The 25,471-nt window shown below is 51.3% G+C and overlaps 1 protein-coding gene across 2 annotated transcripts in view; it reads left to right on the top strand.

Moving 5' to 3' along the window:
• Nucleotides 1–23,526, top strand: part of TBXAS1 (thromboxane A synthase 1) — a 160,602-nt gene extending 137,076 nt beyond the window's left edge. For both annotated transcript variants that reach the window (XM_045792528.2, XM_087860790.1), the window contains 4 exons: nucleotides 15,180–15,271; nucleotides 19,246–19,383; nucleotides 20,923–21,085; nucleotides 23,285–23,526. In XM_045792528.2, coding sequence (XP_045648484.2) covers nucleotides 15,180–15,271; nucleotides 19,246–19,383; nucleotides 20,923–21,085; nucleotides 23,285–23,359 — 468 coding nt within the window. In that variant the 3' untranslated portion in view covers nucleotides 23,360–23,526. The remainder of the gene's footprint in view (nucleotides 1–15,179; nucleotides 15,272–19,245; nucleotides 19,384–20,922; nucleotides 21,086–23,284) is intronic.
• The last annotated feature ends 1,945 nt before the right edge of the window (nucleotides 23,527–25,471 follow it).

The following is a 25,471-nucleotide window of genomic DNA, read 5'->3' as shown; positions in this document are numbered from 1 at the left end:
GGCCTTGGCCTAGAAGATGGCATGGGTCACGGTTCCCCCTAGCACAGGGGACAGTGACACCTACCATAACAAATGGTGTTTTCTCATCAGGTAGATTTGACCAGTTTTACAAAATCCAGCTCCCAAACTAGAAACCCAACCCTATGTCCCATTAGTCTCAGTTTTTGGAAAAGACTCTCTTTCCTTAGATCACTGGGGAAAGATCACAGCATAGCACGAGCTGGGCCAAAGGGAGCAGACATCAGAAGGATTTCTGTGGAAGGTGATGGCTCGTTGTGGGGTTAACGAACCTTGAGAAGATCCCACAGGGGCCCTCCTCCTGCTGTCATTTAAGTCCATTTCCTCCTGCCCTTCCCTTAGAAAAAAATTAAGAACAGCTGGGCACTGTGCTATTTTCAGTAAATTTTGCAAATATACTTACTGGTCTTTCCAGAACCCTCAGGGGCAGCCCACTGGTCCAGGGACAGCCTCAGAGCAATTGTTCGTGAAGGAACCAGAGCCAGCTGGGGCCAGAGCAAGAAGGGGGGTAAGCAGCCTGAGATGGGGAGCCTAAGCCCCCCACTGGTCCACTGTAAAGACTATAAGGTAAAGCAGTGGTCTCCTCATGGGCCCTGTGCCAGAGAACGCCCCAGATGCTCAGGGGGCTAAAGGTCCAAGGCTCAGGATCATGACAAGGCAGAAACTCTGTATCTACCACACCAAGAGCATGGGCTGCAGAATTCTCTGAGGCGTCCTCTCCTTTCCCAAGGAGCCCCCAACACACACCCTTGCCCATCTGGGATAAGACGGGCTCTCGCCAGCCCAAGCACTTGGCCAGGCACCCAGGAGGACCCGTGAGGTCTCTGCTGGGGCTTCTCCTAGTTTCGTGGGGAGAGGCCCTACTGCACACTCCCCTTCTCCCTGGCCGGGGCTCGTGAACACTCAGGACTCACAGAGTCCTGTCTGCCCACACCCACCCCAGGTCCTCCCTGTTCCGGAATGCTCCAGTCCCAAGCCAGCCCATTATGTGCTCCTGCCTCAGTTTCCATGCCACCTTAGGAAGCATCTGCCCCTGATTGACCCTCGGCAGCTCCACCGCCGTGGGCACGGAGCAGCCGGAGTGCACAGCGCATCCCTGCGGGTCCTGCTTGGATAAGGACGAGAAAAAAGGCTTCCTTCCTCACTTTCCTTGCTCGGCCTTGTCAGCCTTTAGAACCTGGCAGACTTTTTTCCTCACTCAGCACTACTTCTGCCAGGCTCCATCCTCTCACTGCATTCTGACCTTGCCCACAAACCCCTCTGAGCCTCAGTTTTGTCATCAGTAAAATGGAAACTCAATGAAATGATACATGTGACCCTGGCCCTGTGCCTGCTCCCCAGGACTTAGTCAATAACTACTCAACGGAGCTGTGAACTTTCCCTTCTTGTAAAGACATCGTTGGGTCCACTCTCTGCCCCAACCCCGCCCCAGGCCAGGCTTCCTTTCTCTTGTCCCCACATCACCTGGCACTGGCTTCCCTGCCCCTCGGTCAGGGCCCTGGCCCTGAGGAGAGACAGGGAGATCAGCACACGGGCAGCAGCTGGGGGGCGCCGGGGGGGGGCGTGCTCGGGCCCAGCACACCCCTCCTCTTTCCTAACCATCCAGGTGGGTCCAGCATTTAGGCAGGAAACGGCCGCGCCAGCATGAGAGCCACCAGCAGCCTGTGCTCCCAGTGAACGTGACAGCTGGAGCTCAAGGTGGCCACTAGCTTCCCAGGTCTGTCTCTTATGTGGAGGTCATGACCCTCATGTCCTCTAAGGGGTCCAGCCTCCTTATGTCTGCTGGGAGGTCATCCCACCACCTCTAGTCTTGACCCCTGGGTGCCTCCTGTCCAGGACCCTGTGGAGCAGCCAGGCCTTCACCCCTGGAGCTCCTGGGGGCCATCTGCTGTCACCCCTTGATGGGCAGGAAATACAACCTGGCACACGTGCCCCGCCCAGCTTAGCCACACCTACCTCCTTAGGGCTGTGTCTCTGTCCCCAGGGTACCCCAGCTTCCCTCCCTGCCCACACCTTCCTCCCCTGCCTGGTCCATGGCTGTGAACTTGACCCCTGGCTGCCTAGACCTATGAGCCTGCAAAAAATCCCTCAGCCTGCTGGCCCATGCCTGGGGCCTCCTGCTGTGACATGGGCACCTCCAAGGATGCCCGTCTGCCCCCAGCTTCAGGTCAGGCCCTGGTGAGAAGCCTCACCGGGTACAGGGGAACTGCACCCCGCCCGCCAGCACCTAAGGGGAGCAGCAGACACACAAGACAAAAGAAACAAACGAGGCCTTAAGATCCACGGCCAAAACAAATCGCCGTAATTAACACATGCCACCTCCACGCTCCACGGGCTGCGGCGTGGCTGGCGTGAGGCCGAGAGGCATACACCGCAGAGAGCACGCGCTCCCATAAAACGCCAATAAACCGTGTGCCTGTGAAGGAACTCGTTCAATGCTGCTCCAAAACCTTGTTTAAGTGCTTTTATTGTTTCTGTGTGAAAGAACACAAATGCTTTTTGAAAATTGCTTCGGCATAAACCTCCCTTCTCCAGGAAGTGTTTCTGATCCCCCCCCCCCCGCGCCGCCGATCCCTGGCCCAGGCAGGTTGGGTGGCCCCCACAGTGCCCCCTCCATGTCCCCATTCTGTGCTTCCCTCCCTGCGAGGCTCAGCAGGATCCACCGGCCTCCTCCCCCTTCAGGGCCCCCACAGGCCCCATGGCACCCCATCCCTCTGTCAGTGCCCGCACACAGCAGGTGCAGGGGACACACGCCCAGTACAATGGTGGTCTAGAAGAGATGGTCTGCAAACATCTCAGGAGCCCAAGACGCTGCTGAGGGAACCCCTATAAGACAGATGAAATTCTTCTTAGGAAAGATATTGGAAAGATCTTTAAAATAAATATGTAAAATAAAAGCATAAAGATAGGAACACCCAAACAGAATCATTTTTCATAGAGAGGAGGGGAGTGGTAAGGTCCCTGCATGTGGCCGCAGTTACCCTTCCGGGGTTTTGTCCTACTTTAGAGGAACAGTCCAGTATCAGATAAAACAAAAACAAAAATGGTTAACAAAAGTTATGCCCCGAGTGCGGACTGGCTTGAAGCCTCCGAGGGCTCGTGCTTGGCAGCTCTGTCCACAGGAGCAGCGGCAGAGCCCCTAACTAAAGCCCTTGTTGGATGCCTCAGGGGTCCACAGGTCCAGCTTGCCCAGCAAATGGGGGGATGGGAAGGGAGACTTGGCTGGGAGCACTCAGCCTCCCATTCCATGAGCCCCTCCTCCATTCCATGAGACATGGGGTGTGGGGTCTCAATTGCAGGGCACTCTCCCTGTGACCCTCTTTCCCCACCTGTAGGCTGAAGAGGCTCACATGGGCAGGACAAAGATGGCACAGAGTGACCATCCTCTCCCCCTACATCCACTCCAAGGCACTGAGCCCTGCACATCTCGTAACGTGGTATGAGGGGAGTATCTGCCGGGCCATTCCCAAATGCCAGCCGGCCGAGCATTCCCTCTGGACCTCGGCAGCTGCCCTTCACCTGAGGCCCAGCCCGCACCCAGCAGACCAGAGGCAGAGGCATGAACTCAGCTCCTCTGAACAGAAATCACTATCAAGGCTCTGAGGTATACGTTGTCTGTGATTTAGTCAGTCTCCTCCCGCTCCCAAATTTAATTACAAAAAAAGAGGGGGTTTTCCCCAAGAACCTCATTCTTATGTATCCAAACTCAGTCCCCCACTTCCAAGAGGGAAGGAGGGACACTTTGTTGAGTCTGTGGGTCCACTACGGTCAGTCAGGAAGCTCACATCGGCCATTACTCTGGGGCCCGTGTTTACTTAGCTTTGCCACTGTCGAAGCCACTCTTGGCAAGGAACCCTTTTCACTAGAACTGCCAGCTGCAGAGGAAGGGCAAGGGCTAAAACTGCATCAGGCAGGAGAGGTGGCAAGGCAGCCACCGTGGAGGGTAAGAGGCTGCCACAGAGACAGGCCCTGAGTGAAGGCCAGCCCTCCCAGTGTCCGGCCCCGTGGCCCTGGGCACACAAGCTCTGGGCACCTCCGTCTCCTCCGGGGCAAAGTGGGATCTTACAAGGGGACAGGAGGCATTCTGCGAGGCTCTTGGCACAGGGAAGAGTAGAGGCAGGTCTCCAAAAGTCTCTGCCCCGTCTTCAGCATTTACCTTCTAGCACCTTCCTCCCTCCTCTGATCACAGGAGTCGGGGAGGCCTCTCGCCGGCATCTCCCCCAAGGTGGCCCTGCTGAATTCTTAATTCTCACTGGCATGGTTGTTTCCATCTCTGCGAGGACGACCCCATGCCTACTGCTATGGTGGTCTCACAGGGTCCCTGACCAGCATTTTTAGAAACAAGCAAATCTGATCTGTGCACTCCGCACCTCATGTCCCAAAGCAAGAGAATTACACAGAGTGTCTTCAGAAAACCCTGACTGGCACTTGATGAGGAACCCTCACTACCACCCTTCGAGCTGTGATCGTCCCCATTTCACAGACAAGCAGACTGAATCTTGGTGAGGCTGGAGAACTTGCCCACTGTCCTCCTGTCAGATCTGTTGAATTCCACATCTCTACTTCTCCATTTACCATTCTGCCTGCCAACCATGAAATTCAAAATCTCGAGAGTTGATTATAAAAGAGAAAGACAGTGAATTGCTCCTTACAGGTTTTTTTTTTTTTATTTTAACTTCAAAAACTTACCCATAATGAGGGTTGGATATATTTTAAAACATAGCTGGGTTAGTGAGATGATTTTTTGTAAGAGCAGTAAAGGAGCATTCTCTGTAGACACGGGCAGGGACAAGTCACCCCACCTCTCCAAGCTGTGGGTCTTTGTCTGTACCGTGGGGGTCGGGGGATTGAATTCATGGACCTTCTGAGGCTCCAAGTCTCTTTTTGGTCCTGGGACTAATCTCACACTCACATGCCAGTGGCCAGGGTCAGCCACTCTTTTGCCCAGAAGCCAGCCAGCAGACATACTGCCCTTCCCCATTAAAATCTGGTATCAGACTCCACTTGGGCCTCCGGACAGCATTCTTGGGCAAAGGAGACTTTTTTTCTTTTTTTTTAGCTTGGGCCTAGCCCTCCCCACTTATATCCTGAAATGGAAAAATGGACTGAGCAGGCAATAGGGAATTTAAAATGAGCTGGGAAAAAAAAAAAAAATCCTGCCACAATAAATCGCATCACAGTGGAGATCTCTATCTAACCAGAAAATTCTCAGCCCAGACAATGGCTCATTTATTTCCAACAATATTCAATACAACAGAATTCCAGGCCGACAAAAGGATTTCTACAGGTTCTTGGAGTTGGTTGCAAAGGGATTTAACCTACATAGAAAAGAGAGCTGTTCAATTATAGATTCCCAGGCGTGAGGGAGACCTTTGTAAATAAATTGTAAGGGGGTCCGGTGTAAATGCGGCTGCTTCCCTGGGGGAGCACCTCACCTACCGACAGCATGAGACAGAAGTGCCAGGGCCCTGCCTGGAGGACGTTTGGGTAAATATTTGGGTAGAGATGGCTGCTGCTGGGATGGTGAGCAGAGCCGGCTATCGGAGGAAATGGCCCGCTCTCCCCGGCCTGCAGATGATACATTTCTATAAACATCCAGGCAGGCAGGCTCTAAAGACTCCTGAGCTTTCCAAACACATTTCCTATTCCATGGTCAGCGAGAGCGCATTGTGAGCATGGGCGGTAAAGAGGAGGCAGGAAACAGGAGGGTGGGGAGGGGTCTGGAAGGCAGCCTTCTAAATTTAACACGCAGTGGCTTTTAGGCCGAGTGGATAAAAAATAAATTCCAGTGCTTAAAGCTCTTATCTTTGTTTACCATTTCCCCAAACAGTACGTGACCGGGGCTTGGACTTGTAGACTGAGCAACGGAGATGCGCGAAGGAATGAGGGACGGGGCTGGGGGGTGGGTGGAGCTGGGGGGTAAAGAGAGCAAGTTGTCCTCTTTCATGTGACATTCCCTCAGCCAGCAAGTGAGCCAGGACCTGCCAGTGTCACAGGCTGTCCCTGGCTAGATGAGGTGGGGCCGGGGGAGGGGTGTTCGTGATGCTTCGGACCATCCTAGATGTGGAAGGCACCACGGGGTCGCCCACGTCCACCTCCTTTTGATGAGGGATCCGTGAATATCCTCCAGTGACCTTTTCAGATGCTCAGGGACAGCTTTTGAAAATCTCCAGGGGGTACGGGGCTTGCCTATCTCATTAAGTTCTAGTCATTGGAAAATCCTTCCCTATATCGCGTCAAAATCGTCCTCCCTGGGCCTTACAGCCTTGGGCCTGGGTCACCCCACAAACTAGAGGAGCAGCACGTGCTTTTCCTCTGTCACGTGGCTGCTGCTTGGTCTGTAGCAATGCTCTCATTTCGGCCCTTGGTTTGCTTGGGTCCCTCCCCCCAATTCTTTCAGTGTGCCTCTAGAAGTAGTGTGCCAGCCCCAGCTCTCTCCTGCTCACTCCATCCCCTCTCCCCTGCTCATCTGTTAACCCCCCTGATGCTGGCTTTGGTCTCCCCTCCCCCACTCCGCTGACTGATGCAGTGTCCTTTCCTTGTCCCTAATCTCTGTGGCTGTGTCCGGGAGATCCGAGACCCTGTCCAGAGTCCCTTCCTTTCCAGTCCCTCAGCCTCCTTTCCCTGGGTGGCCCTGTGGTTCAGTCCTCAGCGCCCTGCTCTTCTTTCTCACCCCCATCCCAGGGGACTCATCCCCCTTTGTGCAGCTGAGCTGGACCCCATATCCTCTTGGGGCCCCCCACACAAGCCTGCCAAAGTGGAGCTCTGCTGGAGAGGCAGACTCGCCCAGACCCGTCCTCTTTCCAGCTCTCAGCCAACCAGGAATGAAACCTAGCGATGGCTTTCATCACTTCACTCCCTGCCTCCTTACATCCGAAGACTCACCTTTCCTGGTTGTCCTTTAAAATTACGGGGACTTAGTATTGGGCTGCACGTGAGAATTTCCCGGGGAGCTTTGAGAACACTACCAAGTCCTGCACACCAATCCACCAATCAATGCTGAATATTTCGGGGTGGGCTCTGTCCTCAGTGGGGAGCAACCAAGATGGAGAATCGCTGTTTATATTGCTTCCCTTTCAACCCCTTGCCCACTCTGACCACTGTACTGTCATCAGAGCTCCCCACTACTGCCTGGACTATTGCAATAGTCTCCCATCTTACTGTCCTATTGACCAGCTGTTCCAACTATCCGCGTGTATGTCACTGTCAGAGCACAAAATACCGTTTTCAGTATGTCACCTCTGCTCCTCCAGCCTTCAGTGGCTCCCTATTACCATAACAATAAATCTCTGAATAAACAAGTAAACAGTCTCCCAAATACAGAGTGAGTTGAATGCATGGAATTGGGTCTCTTCTCCTCTCTCCCCCTCCTCCCCACACTCTGCTAAGGACATGTCACACCCATGTCCTAGACATACTCACGGTCTACATGGGGAGAGAGTGAAAAAAAAATTTTTCTTTGCAAATTAAATGCAAAACACTCTCTCCCCAGTGCAGAGAAGGTGGCTGGGTGATTGAACTGCCATTTATTTAGAGGCTTATTTCTTTAAACATCATATACAATTGGCTATTAAGGGAAAGAACAGAATCCTAAATATTATGTAACAGCAGATAATCCAACAACTCAAATCTAGTTGATCTGAGAATTTTATGCTTATGAGTGCTTATGTCTGATAATTGGGACAATTTTTAAAAACCAGGTGATTAGGTGTGTCTTATTTGTCCCTACCTCCTCTTTTCCCTCCATGCCCACTACAGGGATAAATAACTCTGCTCTCCCAATAATACACTATTTTTTTCTCTCAACCCTTTCCCGAAATAGAGACAGGGGTTGGGTTTCAGCGTGTCAGAGGGGCAGGCGAAGGGAAGCAGGCAGAGCCCGCAGTGAGATGGAATCGAGGGAACGGGCGTGTGTTCAACTGGTCAGCTGTTAAAATTTCAGGCAAGATGTACAATCAGTATGTAAAACTGTCCAAAATATCTACCAAAGCTGAACATACACATTCCTTGTGACCCAGCAAATCCACTCCTAGGCATACACCCTGCAGAACGGTACACATATCCACCAAAAAACATATGCAAGAATGCCCAGCCTTATTTATAGCGGCCCCAGACTGGGACAACTCAAATGTCCACCCGCCATTGAACAAACGACAGTGAACACACGTCAGCGCCACGCCTCCCCATGGCGAGTCTCCAACACACGGCCCAACACGCGAGCAGGCGCGGGCGAAAGCCTACCTCGTGCGTATTCTGTCAGAGTTTTAAAAGGCAGAGTAATCTCTCGAGTGAGAAGGCAGGATAGTGGTTGCCCTTGGTGGGGGCTTTGACTTGGGGGGTCACGGTGACACTTCAGAGTGCTGGCCATGTCTGGGTCTTGAGCCGGACGTGGACACACAAGTGCGCTCGCCTTGTGAAAAGTCACTGAACTCTGTGCTTTCATTTGTGTAATATATATATTTTTTTGTTTGCGTGTTATTCTTCCATGAAATGTACATAAGGAAAGGAAGGGAGGGAGGAAGCAAGGAAGGGGGAGAGGGAGAGAGCGGAGAGGGAGGGTGGTCGAGGCAGTCCAGCATGACTGGCAAATCTTGGAATTTGAAGATATGGATTTAGTTCTGACTCCGCCATTTACCAGCTGTGTGACCTTGGATAAGCCACTACCCTCTCTGAATCTTTGGTTTTTTCATCTATAAAGTAGGCAACAAACACCCCCCCTACCTGCCACACGGGGCAGTTGTGAGGACCCAAAGATAAAACAGATGTAAAAATCCTTCTGTGTGCAGCAAAATACCGCAGGAGGCGAAGCTGTTGCTATCTTCCATCTCTGAAGACAGGAATTCCGGCGGAAAGTAAGGGACATCAATAAAACTCCACTCAGGATCACGGGTGGTAAGGGCTAGCGCTTGTGGTGGGGGGGGTACACATGTGTGTGCGTGTGTGCGCACGCGTGTGTGTGAGTACACACACAGGCGGGTTTATGTTCTTTCATTACAATCTCACCTAATCCCTTAATGGCCCGGCCCTCAGAGCACGAGAGCCCCGGAATAATCCACAGGTTTATGTGAGGTGGGTTCTCTCTCCTTTCATTTAAAGTGGGTATAAAAAGACACCATACACCCGCTCCTGATTACTTTTTCTAAGGTCTGGACACATGTCTGCGTCTAGATGTGCCACATTCTTCAAACTAGCATGCAGGACTTTCAGGGCATCAGCTGGGCAAGGCAGCGATGTGGACAGAAAGACCCCCCACCCCTCTCGTGTGGGCCCATCGCTGGACTCTCAAAGCCAGCATGTCAGAGCCTCTGTTTAGAGAACCGGTCAGTGAGGAGCGCAGGTCCCTGCTCGGGCCTCGCCCACAGGACTCAGGGCTCATGTCGGGGGACTGGTCAAATGGGCAAAGCCAAGGTTGCAACATTTTCCACAGTCTGGTTTCATATTGTCATCTCATGTTCCCCAGAGAATGAGAGCGAATGGAAACCTTTATTCTTCGTATGGGCTAGAGTCCCCAGCTGGAGCGCCAGGCCCTCAAGTGATTTCAAGTTCCCTGCGTCTGGAGGGCCGGGGCTGGCAGAACGGAGCCCCCTTTCTGTGACACCACATCCAGCGACAAATGCCATATTACCAGTCCTCTTTGCTGCTGCTGTTGCGACTGCTTAGGGAAGACAAAACTGAAGCCACCCCCACTTCTGTTTCCTTCAGCAGAATAAGAGAACATTAATTTTTCTATTAGGTTCCCTGAATCTCCAGGAAAAATCTTTTTGAAAGTGGTGACATTTTTGTTTTCTTTTCCTCCTTTATTCTCCACATCCTATCTACACACACCCAGCATGTGGTGTATGTGTAGGTGTGAGTGACTCAGGGGAGGGGCGTGTGCGTGTGTGTATGCATGCATGTGTCTAGCTCTCAGAGAAAATGGCACACAAAAATCTAAATGTGGCAAGATGACATTAATAGGTCAGGAAATAGTATCATTTCCTATTTAAAAGGATTTACCCATAGATTTTCCAAGAAGTTCCCTTAACCATCAGGTTTATCCATTGCATTTAAATACTGGTTTACGGATCTAAGCTACATGACAAAAAGACTAAGAGACCAAGGACCTTAGGAAATAAAATTAGAAGTTACTGCCCACTGAAAATCAAATATAGATGGAAAAAAAAATCTTCTGGAAAATTAGGGAACTTTGGATTGAGAATGTAAAGCACGTGGCAAAGATTCAGTTTGTTTTAATCTATATTTTCCCCAATATTTAGCAATCAAATATTTACTATTTAATCAATATTTCCCACTATCAGATAATAATATTTAATATCTATTTCCAACCTCCTAAGAGCACAGTTACTTATTTTATGAAATAAGTCCCAGCTGAAATAAGTTCTGTGGAATTTTAAAATCACTTTCTTCCTTAACACATCCTTATAGGATCATTTAATACATGCCACAGAAGGCCTGGTGATGAAATGAGCTCCCTGCCACCAAATACATTCAAACAGAAGGATTATCTGCTCATTTGGTGCATTACGGTTTCCAGAGCCCTGTCACCTTACTGTCTCCTTCGCCCTGCCGTGCGAGCTGGGCATGACCTCAACTTACAGACCCGGTGACCTGTTGATGTTGCCTTGGCAACTGGCCCCAGGCCACAGCTGCTGGGTGATGGATCCAGGCTGGAGACCCTGGCTGGGCCCTGTGACCACCCCGAGGCATGGCCAAGGTCAGGAAGAGAGGCTGCTGCAGCCTCCTCTTTGGGTGGGAGGCAGGACAGGTTGATTCTAATTCTGAGTAATACGGCCCGTGCAACAGGAGTCAGGGATCCTCGGGGATCCCTTTATAACGTCATCTTCTGGAAACACAGATGCTTAAAGTGCTTCCTGGCTTGAAATGAGTGGATACTCTGCACAGCCCCCCCCTGAGTTCTCCTGAGATTCCAGGCTGGTGGGCCCTCCTCAGCCCTTAGCAGCACAGAGGGTCTGAGTGCCAAGGGCGACAGCAAGGGAGGGGCTGGGCCAGAAAGCTCAGCTCGCAGCTCCCGGCCTCCTGCCTGCGAGGACGCTGCTGCTATTTTAAACATGTCTAATTCTTTACTGCAGCTCCAAGTCTTTGCACGGGGCTCTGCACACGCTCTTGTTATTTACATTGCTGTTTAGTGTTTCAGCTTTTTTTTTTTTTTTGGAAGGAAAAGTTTAACCTAGACAAATTAGAAGACCACTTGGGAGAACTATGTCCCCCTCACTCAGTGTCCATGAGAGTCCACGGCAGCCTCTCTGCCCACTGCTCTCTGCTTTCATCCATGTCCCCACCTTCCCCCACTTCCACGTTAAAAAAAAAAAAAAATCCCAGATGTCCTATCATGTCATCTGTAAATATTTCATTCTGTATTTCTAAAATACAAGGGCTCTTTTCTAAAACAGGACTACCATACCATCATCACACTAAAAACAAATGAACCATAATTTCCTACGTGTATCGAATACCCAGTCGGGGTTGAATGTCCTGTGATGGACTCGTGGATTTTTTTAGATTGGTTTGTTTGAACCAGCATCCAAACAAGCCCACCCACTCTTCACTGGCTTCTTCTTATTCACTGAATTCTTTTTTTTTTTTTAAGATTTTATTTATTTATTCGATAGAGATAGAGACAGCCAGCGAGAGAGGGAACACAAGCAGGGGGAGTGGGAGAGGAAGAAGCAGGCTCATAGTGGAGGAGCCTGATGTGGGGCTCGATCCCAGAACGCCGGGATCACGCCCTGAGCCGAAGGCAGACGCTTAACCGCTGTGCCACCCAGGCGCCCCTTATTCACTGAATTCTTATTCACCTGCCACTAAAGATCTCAGTTTAGGCATCACTTCCTTCTGTCAGCTTCCCTGATCCTGAATGCCTGGGGTGTCTGTCCTCTGTTCCTTCACAGAGCCTTGTGCTCACCACTCTCTAACCCCCACCACTGCTTTGCGTCCTGAGACAGACCATGAGGTCTAGGAGTGGGGGAAGGGTCCGCATGTGTCAAAGTCATGTGCCCTGTGCATAGCACAGTGCCTGGCCAACAGCAGGTACCAACTCGGCACGTGTCCGACGAATACGTGAATGAATGAGTTCTCAAACAGAACTCTGCTTCCCATTCCTCCTAAGACTGTCCTACAACACGTTCCACATTCAGTATAATGATTTGCTTCGAAGGCAGCTTCACCAAAGAGCAGAGACTTGATCATTTTTGGATCCTCAGCGCCTAGCCCAGCACCTGACAGGCAGTAGGGGTTCGGAGAGGGTTTGCTGAAAAAGGACAGGGGTTTTCTACTTCAAGTTCTATCTGTGTGCTTTTGTCTTCGAAGGCTTTCCTCTCAGGGTCTCATTTTTCTCATGTCTATAATGAAGAATTCGGATTCATGATTCCTAAGTCTTTTTGGGGTATAATTTATGATTCTGAGTAGGGGCCCAGCATTGCTGGGGAGTCCCCATTTGCCATACACTTGCTGCCCTCTGCTGGCGGGACTGGTGCAGGACCCCTTTATCCCTGAATTTCCTGAAAGAACTACAGGGAGGCAAAGGTCCAGATGGGTGGATGGTCTGTCAGTGGGATAGGGACTTGAATTTCATTGCCTCACCTGGGTTTGATTAAAATGTGCAGGCGTGAGCCTCCCTCCACCCCATCTGCCCACTCCTCCCACGGGAAGGATCCCTGGGGTAGATCGCAGAAGGACGAAGGCAGTGAGTGGTCTCACCCCAGGGCTCACATTACAACGGCCGGTGGTGGCGGTGGGGTTGGAGGGGCTTCAAAAGGAGAACTGGCGCCCCGGCCCCACTTCAAACCAACAGACGAATCCTTCAGGGAAAGGCTCAACCATCCTTATATATTAAAAGCTGTCCCACTGCTTCTAATGTTCAGAACCACTGGACCAAGCTGATTTTTATACGTGTTATCTTGAGCCAAAAGCTTAGGAACACAGTAGAAAGCTCATCCAGAGAAAGAATAAATGAAGACTTTGACTTTATAATATCAAATTCCCTTAGCCTGGTTTTAAAAGTTTTATTTCTCTAACAAATGCTGATAGCTTCTAAATCACAAATTCTGTTTGGAGAACCAATACTATTTACTGCGAAGGATGCTGTTTGCCGATCGATTTTTTTCTTTTTGAGATTTAGTTCTATTTTTTTTTTACTTATTTTTTTTTTACATGTTTTACCTTTTTTTTTTTTTTTTTTTTTTACATTTTCTGCATTTGTTAAGTCTCCGTTGGGTTGCAGATAACAGAGTTCAGCTGTTGCTAACTGAGGCCATAAACAAGAAAATGCTTGAAGAGTTCAGATCCACCACCCACCGGGCTACTTTCAAACAGAAACTGGAGCTCTGTTTCTCTCTGCACATTTAGTTCATTTCTTCTTTCTCACAGCCAACTGTAATTTTCTGCTCATTCATCCACAAGGCAGAACATGGTCGACAACAGATCATGACTCACCTGTGTTCAGTGTCCACCTGCTGGAGAAAAACTCCTTTCTCTTTGTACCAGATCCAAACTTCCAGACTGGTGTCTTGGGTCAGAGGCTCACCCTTGGGCCAATCAACCGTGGCCTGCATGGCCAACCAACTCCACAATTCTTTTACACAAACAAAACTATGGGGCTCCTCATTCAAAAGGCAGGGGAAAGTGCCATTAACAGTAGATAGAAAGGTTCTCCCTTTGTTCTTCTTCTTTAGCAGGAATCTTACCATTTGCCTTTACATCATGCAACACCAGTTTTAGATATAAATATCAGAGCATTTAACTAACTCACATGCACAATCACTGAAATGACACAATTTGTATTTTGTGACTCACAGGCCAGAAGAAACAAGCACAAACCAAACTACTAAGCATTAGAAAGAAGAAAGGTGGCTCCCCCAAGGAGGCACACTCTGACACACACAGGGGTACTGCATGGGCTGGGGAGCCAGGCCCTCGCCGTGTTTGGGGGTCCTGCCCCATCCTGCTAGCCCCTAAACCCATGTAGGGCAGCCGTGTGGCCAGCTGCAGGCCCGCGAACGGCTCCCTGAGGTGGAGCAAGGCCACTCGAGGCTCCTCCGTGGACAGCTGGGGGCAGCAGCCTGGACTTGCCCACAGTGCTGCCCCCTGCTGCTCTGGGAGGGGAGGTCAAAGGAAGCAAACCTCCAAGCTGAGGACCGCTCTTTCGTCAGCACTATCTGGTTCAAAGAAAGGAGATAGTCACCTACCAAGCAGGTGACCCACTCTGGCTCCATAAGGAGTGGGGTAAGAGGGAGGATTTGGGAAAACCCAGCAGAGCAGCATTAAATAAGCCTCCATGACCCCATTCTAACCCTCCACCCACATCCTGCTCCCCAGCTCACATCCCATGTGTCCCTCCTCCCCAGTGCAGGGGTGAAGGTGACAGTGTCACTCCAGTGGGCATTGTCCAAGGGACCCTGGGGTCCCCCCAACACAGGGTGCTGGGTCATGCTTCTCCATGCCTTCACCCTTGAGTATCTAATCCATATTTCCCGACCTTTCCTAATCTAATCGGGGAAGAACAAAATCTTCTTGTCTTCATTTGTATTTTTCATCACAGCAACTTTATTTCTCCTTCTATGCTCTGCCTGTTCATACCCTTTGACCATTCTCCTAACGTGTTTCTTTCCTTACTGACTCAGAATAGCTCTTTGGCTTTTGTCACTATGCATCTTTTACGTGACTGGAAATTTTGTTCTTTTTCTGCGATTTCTCGCTGCGTCTTTTAACTTTATGATGTACCCACTGCTGCCCCTGTGCCACCCCTCTGAGGCTCAGTTTTCTTATCTGAGAGATGGGAGAATGGCTGCCTCGCGGGTACGCAGGGAGGATTAAGCCACCACGCCACCCTCTCTCTGTACATGCTCACAGCTGCGCCTGCTGCCGTTGCGTTAGAACCAGCCTTCTCTGTAAGACACTGCAAGGTCCCCAGGTCCCGGGCTGGCCGGGCTGGCCCGCAGTAACATCCAGCAGCACGACGCCAGTCACGGGAACGCACGGGGTGCTGACCTAACGCAGCCTGGGTGGCACTGATTGCATTTTACCGAGTCTCCATCTACGAGTCTGCTCAGTCGGAGCAGGCCTCTAAAGCTAATGGAGCAGCCCAAAAGCTGTGGGACTCAGTGTAACTCAACTTCCTTCCTTTGTCACCACCCCTCCACCAGCCGGCGCCTGACTACTGCAGCCTCCAGGAAGGCCTGCCCTACCTGGACATGGTGATCGCGGAGACCTTGAGGATTTACCCACCGGCTTTCAGGTACGCCTGTGCTCCCCCCTTCCTCCCCCTGCCTAGCCCCTGCATCCCAAAGCCCCTTCAGGGCATCACTGTCTAGGCTCCTCACCTGTCCTCAGTCTGTCACCACCTGCGTTATCAAGAATGCTGGACTCAAGTTCCTGGAGAGCAAAGTCTGAGTCTTGGGTTTCTTTGTACCCCCTGGGGCACAATGCCTTCCATAGAGTGACCACCGCAGTAAACGTCTGGCTCATTTTCCTCTAGGTTAGCTACCCTCTCAAAGTGTCACTGGTTTGTTCTTAACATGACCTTCCTCCCCAACCCAAGCCAATCCCCTTGGCCTCCCAGCCTTGAACGGCGTTGTTTAGTCCGCCCGCCTGTTCGTCCATTCATCCGTTCTTTCATTTGGCAACTATTTAAGGAGCTGAATACTGTGCCAAGCACTGGGAAATCGTCCGTGTACAGAACAGATAAAACCCCTGCCCTTGGAGTTGGCGTTCCAGAGGGAACCCTCCAAGGTCTGGGAGGCCTCTCCTCACTCTCCAGCAACGCACCCCTGCCCGGTCCTTCTAGCTCCAACCTGACACTCGCTGCCCCAGGCAGCTTGCCTCTCCTCCCCCAGCATTTTTGAGCAGACTGTACTTCCTATTAGATTCTTGGACTCTTCTTACCCCCTCTGCAACCTCTCGCCCATGGACATCCGCTCACACCAACCTGTAAGTGCCTCGAGAGCAGGAATCTGGTCTTCTGCTTCTTTCCAACTCCCCTGAACAAGGCATTACATGGAGCACAGGGTCTTAACTTGGGTCTCCAGGCCCCTAGGGCAGGAAACAGTGGCCAGATTTCAGGTTCTAGAAACAGAAGGAACACAAAGCATTTAACTTATCTATCCTAAGTTCCACTCTGCATTTCTAAAAAGTAGTATACCCCATCATCCATATGGAGGTATCTTTTGCCATTCTAAAAGAGAAAATGTGGATGCTTTGAAGGTATCTCAGAATTATATTCCAAACCAAAAACATCGCAGAGAGTGTGATTGTTGATATTGTCCAAAGTGTTCAGACCCGGAGCAAATACAGAGAATTCCAAAGATGTGAGTGGAACCACACGGTCCTCAAGCACCCAGGGTTTTGGTCCCCTGCTCTCGGAGCAGTCAGGAACCCCAGGACTTGCCTTGCTGCCCTCCTGACACCGGCATTAAGACCGATTCTGTGGGTCTTCCCTGATTTCCTTGGGAGCCACAGAGCAAACTGTCATCCGATCTTTGTTTTTTTCAATGATTTATATCCAGCTTCCTTCCAAGGGAACTGTGGGCAGCTGCTATACACATTAAAAAGAAGCTCAAAATAAGACATTCAGTGATAGAACAAAGGCCATCCAAGGGGAAGAAGTCTTTACGGGACCCCAGAGATGGCCGATAACTGGGGTCAGGTCCCCATTCAGGTGCTGCGGCTCCTGCCCGAGAGGAAAACCGGCCAAGATGAACAGTCGCGTTCTCTAGCGGGGGAGGAAAGTCTATAAAGAGATCCAAGACAGGTCCTTTCCTGGACCTAAACCCAATCAAGAACGCGTCGCGTGAGACCGTGTAGCGAGGATGCTTTGGTGACAAAGTGAACAGGCTCTTCAACACCCAAATGCTCCGATCGATTCTCCAAGTGACGCTTCAGAAACTTCAGAAACAGCACCGCGTAGAAGGCGGCCAGCGAAGGCACGGCCCCGGGGAACCAGCAGCGAGAGATCTCTCTCGAAGGCGGGACAGAAACCAGGGAATTGGGATGAACTGGCTGACCCCCTCAAGTCACACAGCACGCCAGTGCTGCATAATCACAGAACAAATTTAGACGGAAAGTCAAGACAGTCTCCCGCCCCCGGCCTTCATCAGCTATGTGACCTCGGGTAAGCGCTGCGCTGCTCTGTGCTTCTGCTTCCCGGGTGTTCAGTGGGCACACAATGCCTGCTCGCCCACCCCACATGAGTGGTGAGAAACAGTGGGACAGAACTTCCAAGAAGCCGCACACCCTAAGTCGTGTGTCATGTAACGTATGAGGTGAAAGCTAGCAGGACAGCCCTTGCAGGCGAATGGCCAGCGTCCAGCCCACTCAGCTCCTGGCCAGCCGCGATCTCCTGGGCCTCATCCTCCTCCACACCTCCTCCATTGGAATTTTTTTTTTTCTCTGTTGGAATTTTTAATCACATCAGCTCTGCTGACTTCTGTTATCAAACAACAGAAAGGAGAGAGCCAAGCCCTCATTATACACAGCCAGACGAGAGGCCAATTTGCTTCAGCCCAGGCGAAAGATTTGGGGTGAATACAGACAGAATGCAAATTTTATTAATTTTATTTTACTTTATTATTTTAATCTCAGAAAAGTGCGCTGGCTTTTCCTAGGCACTGACGCACCTTGACTGATAACCATTATCCACAAAAAACCCCCAGAATGGCCCCTGTGGAAGACATACCAACTCTTGTTGAAGTGTTATCCATGTGAATCTAGGATTCCATGCGATATAATTCAGCAGCTTTTTCTGGCCTTGGATATGGTCTGGCCTAGCCAGACAGGAGGCCCGACCGTGTGCAGAAGGGAAAGCCCTATTTTCTGGCTTCTAGGGTGCTTGGATCCAGGTCCAAGAAATTTCCAGTAAAGATGAAAAAGAAGAGGATGTCAAGGTATAGCCTCATTTGACCCCTTCAGAACCGAGGCTGCAGACATCAGAGCCCCCCACCCGCTTGCTCTGATTTGAGCACTGTGTTTCGCTACCAGCTCTAAGCACATATTAATTGCATTGGTAGCTTAGCATCCGAATGGGGGTCCCCCAGTCCTGGCCTCTCTTGTTACATTAAAGGCTCCTGACAGAGTGATGAAGGCTGCCAGGAGCCTCGGGTTGCTCTTAATTTCTTTTATAAGGGAGAACAGAATATAATGGTAATTAGCATAATGGTTTTATCTCCTCTAAGATATGTAGGAAAATCCAGTCCTACGATTTGAAATAAAAGCCGGCATAGATAATTTTTAATTTTTAAAATAATTATCTGTATTATGAAAATAATAGGCTTATACTTAAAAAAAAATACAAAAACCAAAAAACCTAAACAATACAGAAGGATACGAAGAAAAAGTTGGCACATCTGGTCCCCTGCCATCCTCCACCCCCGTCCCATCCCTTAGAAGAAATCATGGTGGAAGTTCTGGTATTCTTCCAGAAATTTTATATTTGTGTGCAAACATCTATAGCCCGGCCCTTAAAAATACAGCATAAGGGGCGCCTGGGTGGCACAGCGGTTAAGCGTCTGCCTTCGGCTCAGGGCGTGATCCCGGCGTTATGGGATCGAGCCCCACATCAGGCTCCTCCGCTATGAGCCTGCTTCTTCCTCTCCCACTCCCCCTGCTTGTGTTCCCTCTCTCGCTGGCTGTCTCTATCTCTGTTGAATAAATAAATAACTCTTTAAAAAAAAATACAGCATAAAAGGGATTGTGCGGTGGCATTTGGTAAACAATCTGACCAGAAGTTTTGCCCTCTAAAAGTCATCCATAGTGACGCAGACAATGAATGGAGATCAGATGTTAAAATCCAAATTTCCTTTAGGTAAAGTGAGGGGGTGGGCGAGAGCCATTTAAAGAGGCTTGCCCATGGACGGAAGATGAGGGCAGTGTGGCCAGGGCACTAACCCTGCAAGCCCTCCACAGGGAGATGCCCCTCAAATGTACCAGTGCTCCACCAATCAGGCCTAAGAGAAGCTCTTCAGGCTTGATGGATGAAGGCATATTCACTGAGGGCCAAAGGAATCTAAAGAGCTTGGAGGCTGCAGGGTTGTGGGCAGAAGGTTAGGGGAGAGGGGTAGAAACCATCCTGGTCACCCCTGCAAGGGGGCTGGGCCTCCTATCCCCCTACCCCCCATTCCACATTTCAGGCTCAGACCCCACTTGCCCCAGCGCACCACCGGCAAGCTCTCCTGGCTGCTGTGTGTCAAGGCAAGGGTGACCAACATGTCCCCACAGGTTCACGCGGGAGACGGCGCGGGACTGCGAGGTGCGGGGTCAGCGCATCCCCGCGGGCACTGTGGTGGAGGTGGCCGTGGGCGCCCTGCACCACGACCCTGAGTACTGGCCACAACCCGAGACCTTCAACCCGGAGAGGTGAGCTCAGTCCCTTCAAATGGGCCCCGGAGGGACTCCAGTGTCAGGCGCTTGGAGATGGCCAAGGGGAGACAAAGATTTAGTAAAGTCATCCCCAAACAGTCAAAAGTCATGGCAATTAAACACTTAAGAGACATAATTTCCAAAGGAAATAACTGTACCCCGAACAGAATCGAAAGATTTCACATTTCAGCAGCCCTGTGTGCCAGTAACAGGGCAATTTCTAACGGGTGTCCTCTGTTCAAGCCAAGAAACAGGATGCAGGATATCTCAGGTGTACACTATGACGTAACAAAACATCATTTCCTTTTTTAAAAATCGGAGCTTGTTCCAAAACAAGAGTAATCACCGCATCGAAAACCGGGGATGTACTGTATGGTGACTAACATAATATAATAAAAAATCATTATAAAAAAAAAAAAAGAGTAATCACCGAAATTTCTCCCCGAATTCATGAGATCCAGCTGTGCTAACAAGGTACACCTGGATCCCCACTCCTGTCCCCTACATGGCTTTGGTCCCTTGTCTAAATTTCCCCTTGGATCCCTAAGGGATCCCTCCAAGGGATTTGGTCCTTTGTCTACATTTCATTTCGAGGCTCCCAGGTTGAAAATGTCTGAGCAGGCATCCACACCCTCCTTGTCCAAATCGATCGATGTCCCTTCCTGGTGTGATCTGGCAATGGGGAGGGCTGGGCAGACAGCCACCATTTCCACCTTTAGGAATTTCAAGTTCCTGTGGAAAGAGGCCCCAAGCCTTCCACCCTGCCCTCGGGGAGCAGGGGAGCAGGACCTGGATAAGTAACATCCCAAGGAACACAGTGAATATCAGCGGAAGTGAGCTGGCTATTACAAAACCGTGGTGGACACCCAGCTCTACCGCCCCAGGGCACAGGTGGCAAATGCTATGTGACAGCAGGTGGGAGGATTCCTGCAGCGGTTCAAATACAAAAAGCCCCCAATGGTTCCAGTTTCACCGCTAGAACCAGGGAGGCAAGTGTGGGCAGGGGACATGGCCGCCCCGTGTGGCTTCCACGGATAAACCGGCAGGACGTGGCGTCCAGGGAGGGCTGGTGCCCAGGGAGTCTGCTTCGGAAGCGGGTGACAGCAGGTGTCCTCCTCTGGCTGAGGTGGAATTTGGAGCCACAGGCCCAGGTGAGGGCTGTGGTTTCTCAAGACTTTTATCCTGGTGGATCCTAGGGAACCTTCAGATTCATTAACAGCACCATCAATTCTTAAGGAGAGAGCGGGAGGGCCAAGGGGGCCTTCCAGGTTATCCTTCTCATCAGCAGTGCCTCTAGGGTTTTGCGGACCGATGGGAAGACAGGATGGAAGCTCGGGGATCAGCCGCTACCAGCCCCAGGGCCCGAGGGAGGCAACCACGGGAAAACAAGGTTCTGTTGGCGTGGTGGGGTTCAGGCCCACGTGCTAGGAACGTGGCCCCAGATGAAGGGCTCTCTGGGCCACAGCGGGCGGCTGACGAGGCCCCGGGAAGGCAGGCGGGTGTCCCGGGCCCACCCTGACCGCTCGGCCCCCGCAGGTTCAAGGCCGAGGCGCGGCGACGACAACGTCCCTTCACCTACCTGCCGTTCGGGGCGGGCCCCCGGAGCTGCCTCGGGGTGCGGCTGGGGCTGCTGGAGGTCAAGCTGACGCTGCTGCACGTCCTGCGTCGGTTCCGGTTCGAGGCCTGCGCCGAGACGCAGGTGAGTGCGCTGCTCCGGGCGCGGGGGGAGGGGAGGGTCCTCAGTGGTAGGGGGTTGATAATAGTCACCCCTTCTCCCTGTTCCTGGTGTGTGAGGATTAAATGGGTCCACACAAGTGCTCAGGTGCGCGCCTGGCACAGAACCCGAGTCTGCATTCCTATTACGAGGGACCTTCTCTGTTCTGTGAGGCTGAGCCCGCGAGGCTGCAGCTCCTCCCTCTTCAGCGAAGAGAACCCAGGATCCCCCAGAGTAGGTTGTATGATTCCCATTCTTCAGGTGAGGAGCAAAATCAAGCTCGGAGAGGTTAAGTCACTTGCCTGAGGCTCGCACTTGACTGCAGGCTCTGTGCGGGCAGGAACCGAGCCGGTCTTTCTCACAGCTGGTCTCCAGCACCAGGCACTGCGCATGTGCTCACAGGTTCCCTGAATCAATGTTAATGAGCAAATGAACGACTAGCCCGGCAGTGAAGAAACCGGCTTCAACCAGATCTGGCGCCCTGTCCCACAGGCTCCCTCCTTCCTCTACCTCTAGCTGCCTCTGCCGTGTCTGCTGTTCCCTACACAGCCTGAACCTCGTGCCCCTCAATGCCTGTTCAGAATCCCTCTGCGGGGCTGGACCGGAGCGCGAATGGGGACAGATACTAAGTTCGCCGGGATGAACGGACAACTTCTGGAGTCAGAGAGTGGCATGGCCTCTGACAAACAGGGAGAGTGGGTTCAAGGCTGGAGAGAGGGAGGGAAAAATTGGGAACATAGAGCCAAACCAACAGAGAGAAGAGCAGGCCCCCCAAATGACTTAGGTGTTCCGTGTGTTCAAGACTTCTTTTGGGGTTTGTCTCATTTACCCTTGATCTTGACAAACAGTACGGCAGCCATTGACCCAAAACACTGCTTATGCCTGGCATTCCCCAGCTCAAGTACCAGCCATGAGTCCCCAAGACTGCTGGATCTACGGAGAGCTCGTCTGAGCCCACTTTGTGTCCCTGCCCCAACTTGCCACTCTGAGAGGGTTCTACCCACTCCTCCCCAGCTGGAATGCCATCCCGCCCCCCAGTTCCCTGCCCCCAGCCTAATCCCATCTTCCAAATCCTTTGGTGTTCTCTCACATCCCAAAGTGGCCCCTTGAGAAGTCCAGCTCACAAGGCTTCTCCCATTCCTAGCCCCACCTCCTATGTCCACTCCTCCAGGATCCCCTCCTTGACTTTGCTAGCTCCAACTGATCTCCTTTATGGAAGTCCAATGGTGTTTCCTGTTTGTCTAGACCAGTGGTAATACAGTAGCTGCTAGCCACATGCAGCTATGTAAATTTTAATAACCAAATTAAAAACTGCCCCTCATTTGCGCTAAGCATATTTCTAATGCTCAGTTGCCACGCGTGCTACTGGCTACCATATGAGATAGCGCAAGTTTAGTTCATCTTATTTCTTGGTCATGTACCTTGTCTCCCATCTGAACTATAACCCCCAAAGACATCTGAAAAGCCCCACCAAGGCCCCAACACTAAGGCCTGGTGATTCTTCTTTCCCTAAAGCATTCCTTCACATTAGCCATTGAACCATCACTTCACACAGGGCTCAAGGGGACACCCTGCTTCTTGAGTAATTCTTTGGCTTTTCTTCCAAGTCCCCAGTCCACCATCAATCTGCCTTGTCAGTAGGACATGAGGAAAGCTTTCTGAATGGCAGTGAGGCTAGACCACAGCACACATGAGAAGGGGACAGTATGAAGCCACTCTCCCAAAGCCCCTTGGAAAGGGAGGGGGCTGCTCAGTTACCACCAGGGCACAGGGGAGTAAGATGGGGGGGAGGGGGGGAGTTGAGGCTTGGCTCTTCACTTTCCAGTCATGTGACCTTGGACGAGTCACTTGGCATCTTTGAACCTCAGTTTCTTCATTTGCAAAGTGAGCCGCTACTACCTCTTATGCAGGCTTCTTGGGAGGATAAATGTGGGACTAAGTACCTTAGGCAGCTGCGGTATTTTATTAACATGGGAAAGAGGGTCAGGCTCTAGTGTGCTGCTGGGGCCCCAGTGCCCAGTGTCGCCGCAGCTTTGCTGGCTTCTCAAGGCTGTGCTAGGGAGGCTGCTTTGCTCACTCAGCCCTGCTGTCCCTCATTTCCACAACCCCACTTCAGGCCCAGTTCCAAAGAAGTTTCCCTGTAGATGCAGTTTGCTGTAACCAGTCTCTTCCTCTCTCTTTTAGGTACCATTGCCGCTAGAATCCAAATCCGCCCTAGGTCCAAAGAGTGGCATCTACATCAAGATTGTCTCCCGCTGACAGTTAGTGTTATGAGGACACTCCCAGATTCAAAGAAAACCTTCCTGTGGAAATTCAGATTTGGGGGAAACATCACTGAAGCAATTGAAAGGGTGCCTGACATGCAAATATATAAGAGGTCTTTCCATAACTTTTCCTAAATGCTTAATAAATGTTTGTTGCACTTAGTTGTGACTCTGCTGATGATGTATGAACCACTGAGCCACCTCTCTCAATCAGGGTTTGCTGATAAATAAGCAAAAATGTAATCTTGTCAAAATGTCTGAGAACTCAGGGTTTTGAGGGAAGTCCTGGCCTCAGGATGGAAGGATTCTATAGGGCAGAAGACACGGGGACACTCAGGTGAGCTGCCCTGACAGCACCAGCTCACGGGCCTCTTCAGCTTCTGGTGCACTTGGGGCATTTGACTTAAAACATGACATTTATCGGAAGCCCAGCTTCAACAGTGGCTCAAAAGCTTTCTTATGCTTTGATTTTCCTAGGTAGGATAATACTACCTTTATAAGGTTTTAATGCACAGAACAGTGAGAGAGACTGAAATGTACTAGGCATCGGACCTTCTCTTAATTTTGATCAAAGAGTCAAAACAGAGAAGTGAATTTATTAAAACTATCGTGTTGCTGAGAAGTTGAAATTCAACAAAGAGCTCTTCAATTTGAATTCCACATCTGCCACCAGCCACGTGTGGTGGTGGCTGCTGCTCTTCCCACGTCCCTGCGCCTCTGTGTCCTCATCTGTAAAGCAGGGCAGCTGGCCTAGATCAAAGGCCCCTCCTCTATGCACCATCTGAGCAGCGTGAAGGGGCTGAATGTCCTATAGATAGCATTCCCAGCAGGAGTCTGTAAGCATGGCTACCCAGACGCTGACCCACCTTTAGGCTGTTTCAGGAGAGCTGGCACGAGAGGTTTCCATGTACCGGTGGCTGTGGGTGCTACCTCTCCCACTCCAGCCCAGAAGACCCCATGCTTCCCCCGCAGTCCTTCCCTGGACAGCCCTCTTCTCACTTTCAGGCTTCCCCAGAGACAGGCAGGCAGCCTCATCCCCCAGCGCTGTCCCAGTCCTAGGAGCTGCCAGGCCAGCCCATCACACAGCTCTCTCTGCACCCTTGCTGCCACCACTGCTCCTCTCTGGGCCCCAGCCCCTTCTAGATGTCTGGCCTTGGGGCTCTGACTCACTGGAGAAAGTCACACGTTCCCATTCCTGGTGACCCATCTGCCCTTCCTGACTGTCCTACCCATCTCCCAGCCTCTGACCCTCTACAGCCATTACAGAGCCTCATCCTGCATCAGGGCCCCTCACCTTCTCTGTCCAGCTGCTTACATCTACAGACACAGCAGTGAGGCTTCCTAATGTTCTAGAATTGCTGGACTCGACCCTTCCACTGTTTCAACCCACAATCCCTAGTTCTCCTGAAACCCCACCATCATGTGCAACACCAGCTACCACGGGGCAGGAGATGGCACAGACTGGGCCCTCCACAGGACCCATTAGCTGGATCCCAGCCAGGTCCTCATGACTAGTCAGTCACGCACACTTGCCCTGGGTCCCACCACCTCTCTGCACCAAATTACCGTCATTTTGACTTCTTCCCATCACAGTGCCCAGCCCCTCCCCCACCCCACAACCTGGTCACACGGACCCCATCCCTCTCTCAAATTTTAGGTCTAAGTAGGTGTTCTTCCTGGCTTACTTTCTGAAAGGTGAGCAAATCCAGGGTCCCTGCAGTCTTCGTAGCTCAACTGCCTTTTCTGGAGCACGTGATCACCTCCCACACCAGGTTTCTGCAGCCATTCATCCCAGCCACACGCCCCAGTGGACCATCCCTGCTGCCCACCACCAGCTCCCAGCAGCCAGGTAGTTAATGAGCACAGGATCATTTATATTTAAGACTTAGCAGGCAAGCACCTGATTTAATGGGTCTCCCTGACACCCCTCTGCCTCCCCCCCCCCGACACTGTAGTAGGACCATGACTCAATCAAAAAGTAATGAATAAAATTTCACCGTCAGTCAGGGTAGGGGGAAATATTTTGGGGGCTCTGAAAATCATACCATTTACAACCAGGTGACTAGCCCTGCAGATGGGTAAGGTAGTACTGCTGTTGCTACATTTT

This window comes from Ursus americanus, chromosome 3 (genome assembly GCF_024610735.1).
Source record: "Ursus americanus isolate L20-20 chromosome 3, mUrsAme1.1.p, whole genome shotgun sequence".
NCBI classification, from domain to species: domain Eukaryota; kingdom Metazoa; phylum Chordata; class Mammalia; order Carnivora; family Ursidae; genus Ursus; species Ursus americanus.
Note: the sequence above shows the minus strand (reverse complement) of the source record. Positions and strands in the feature narration are given on the sequence as shown.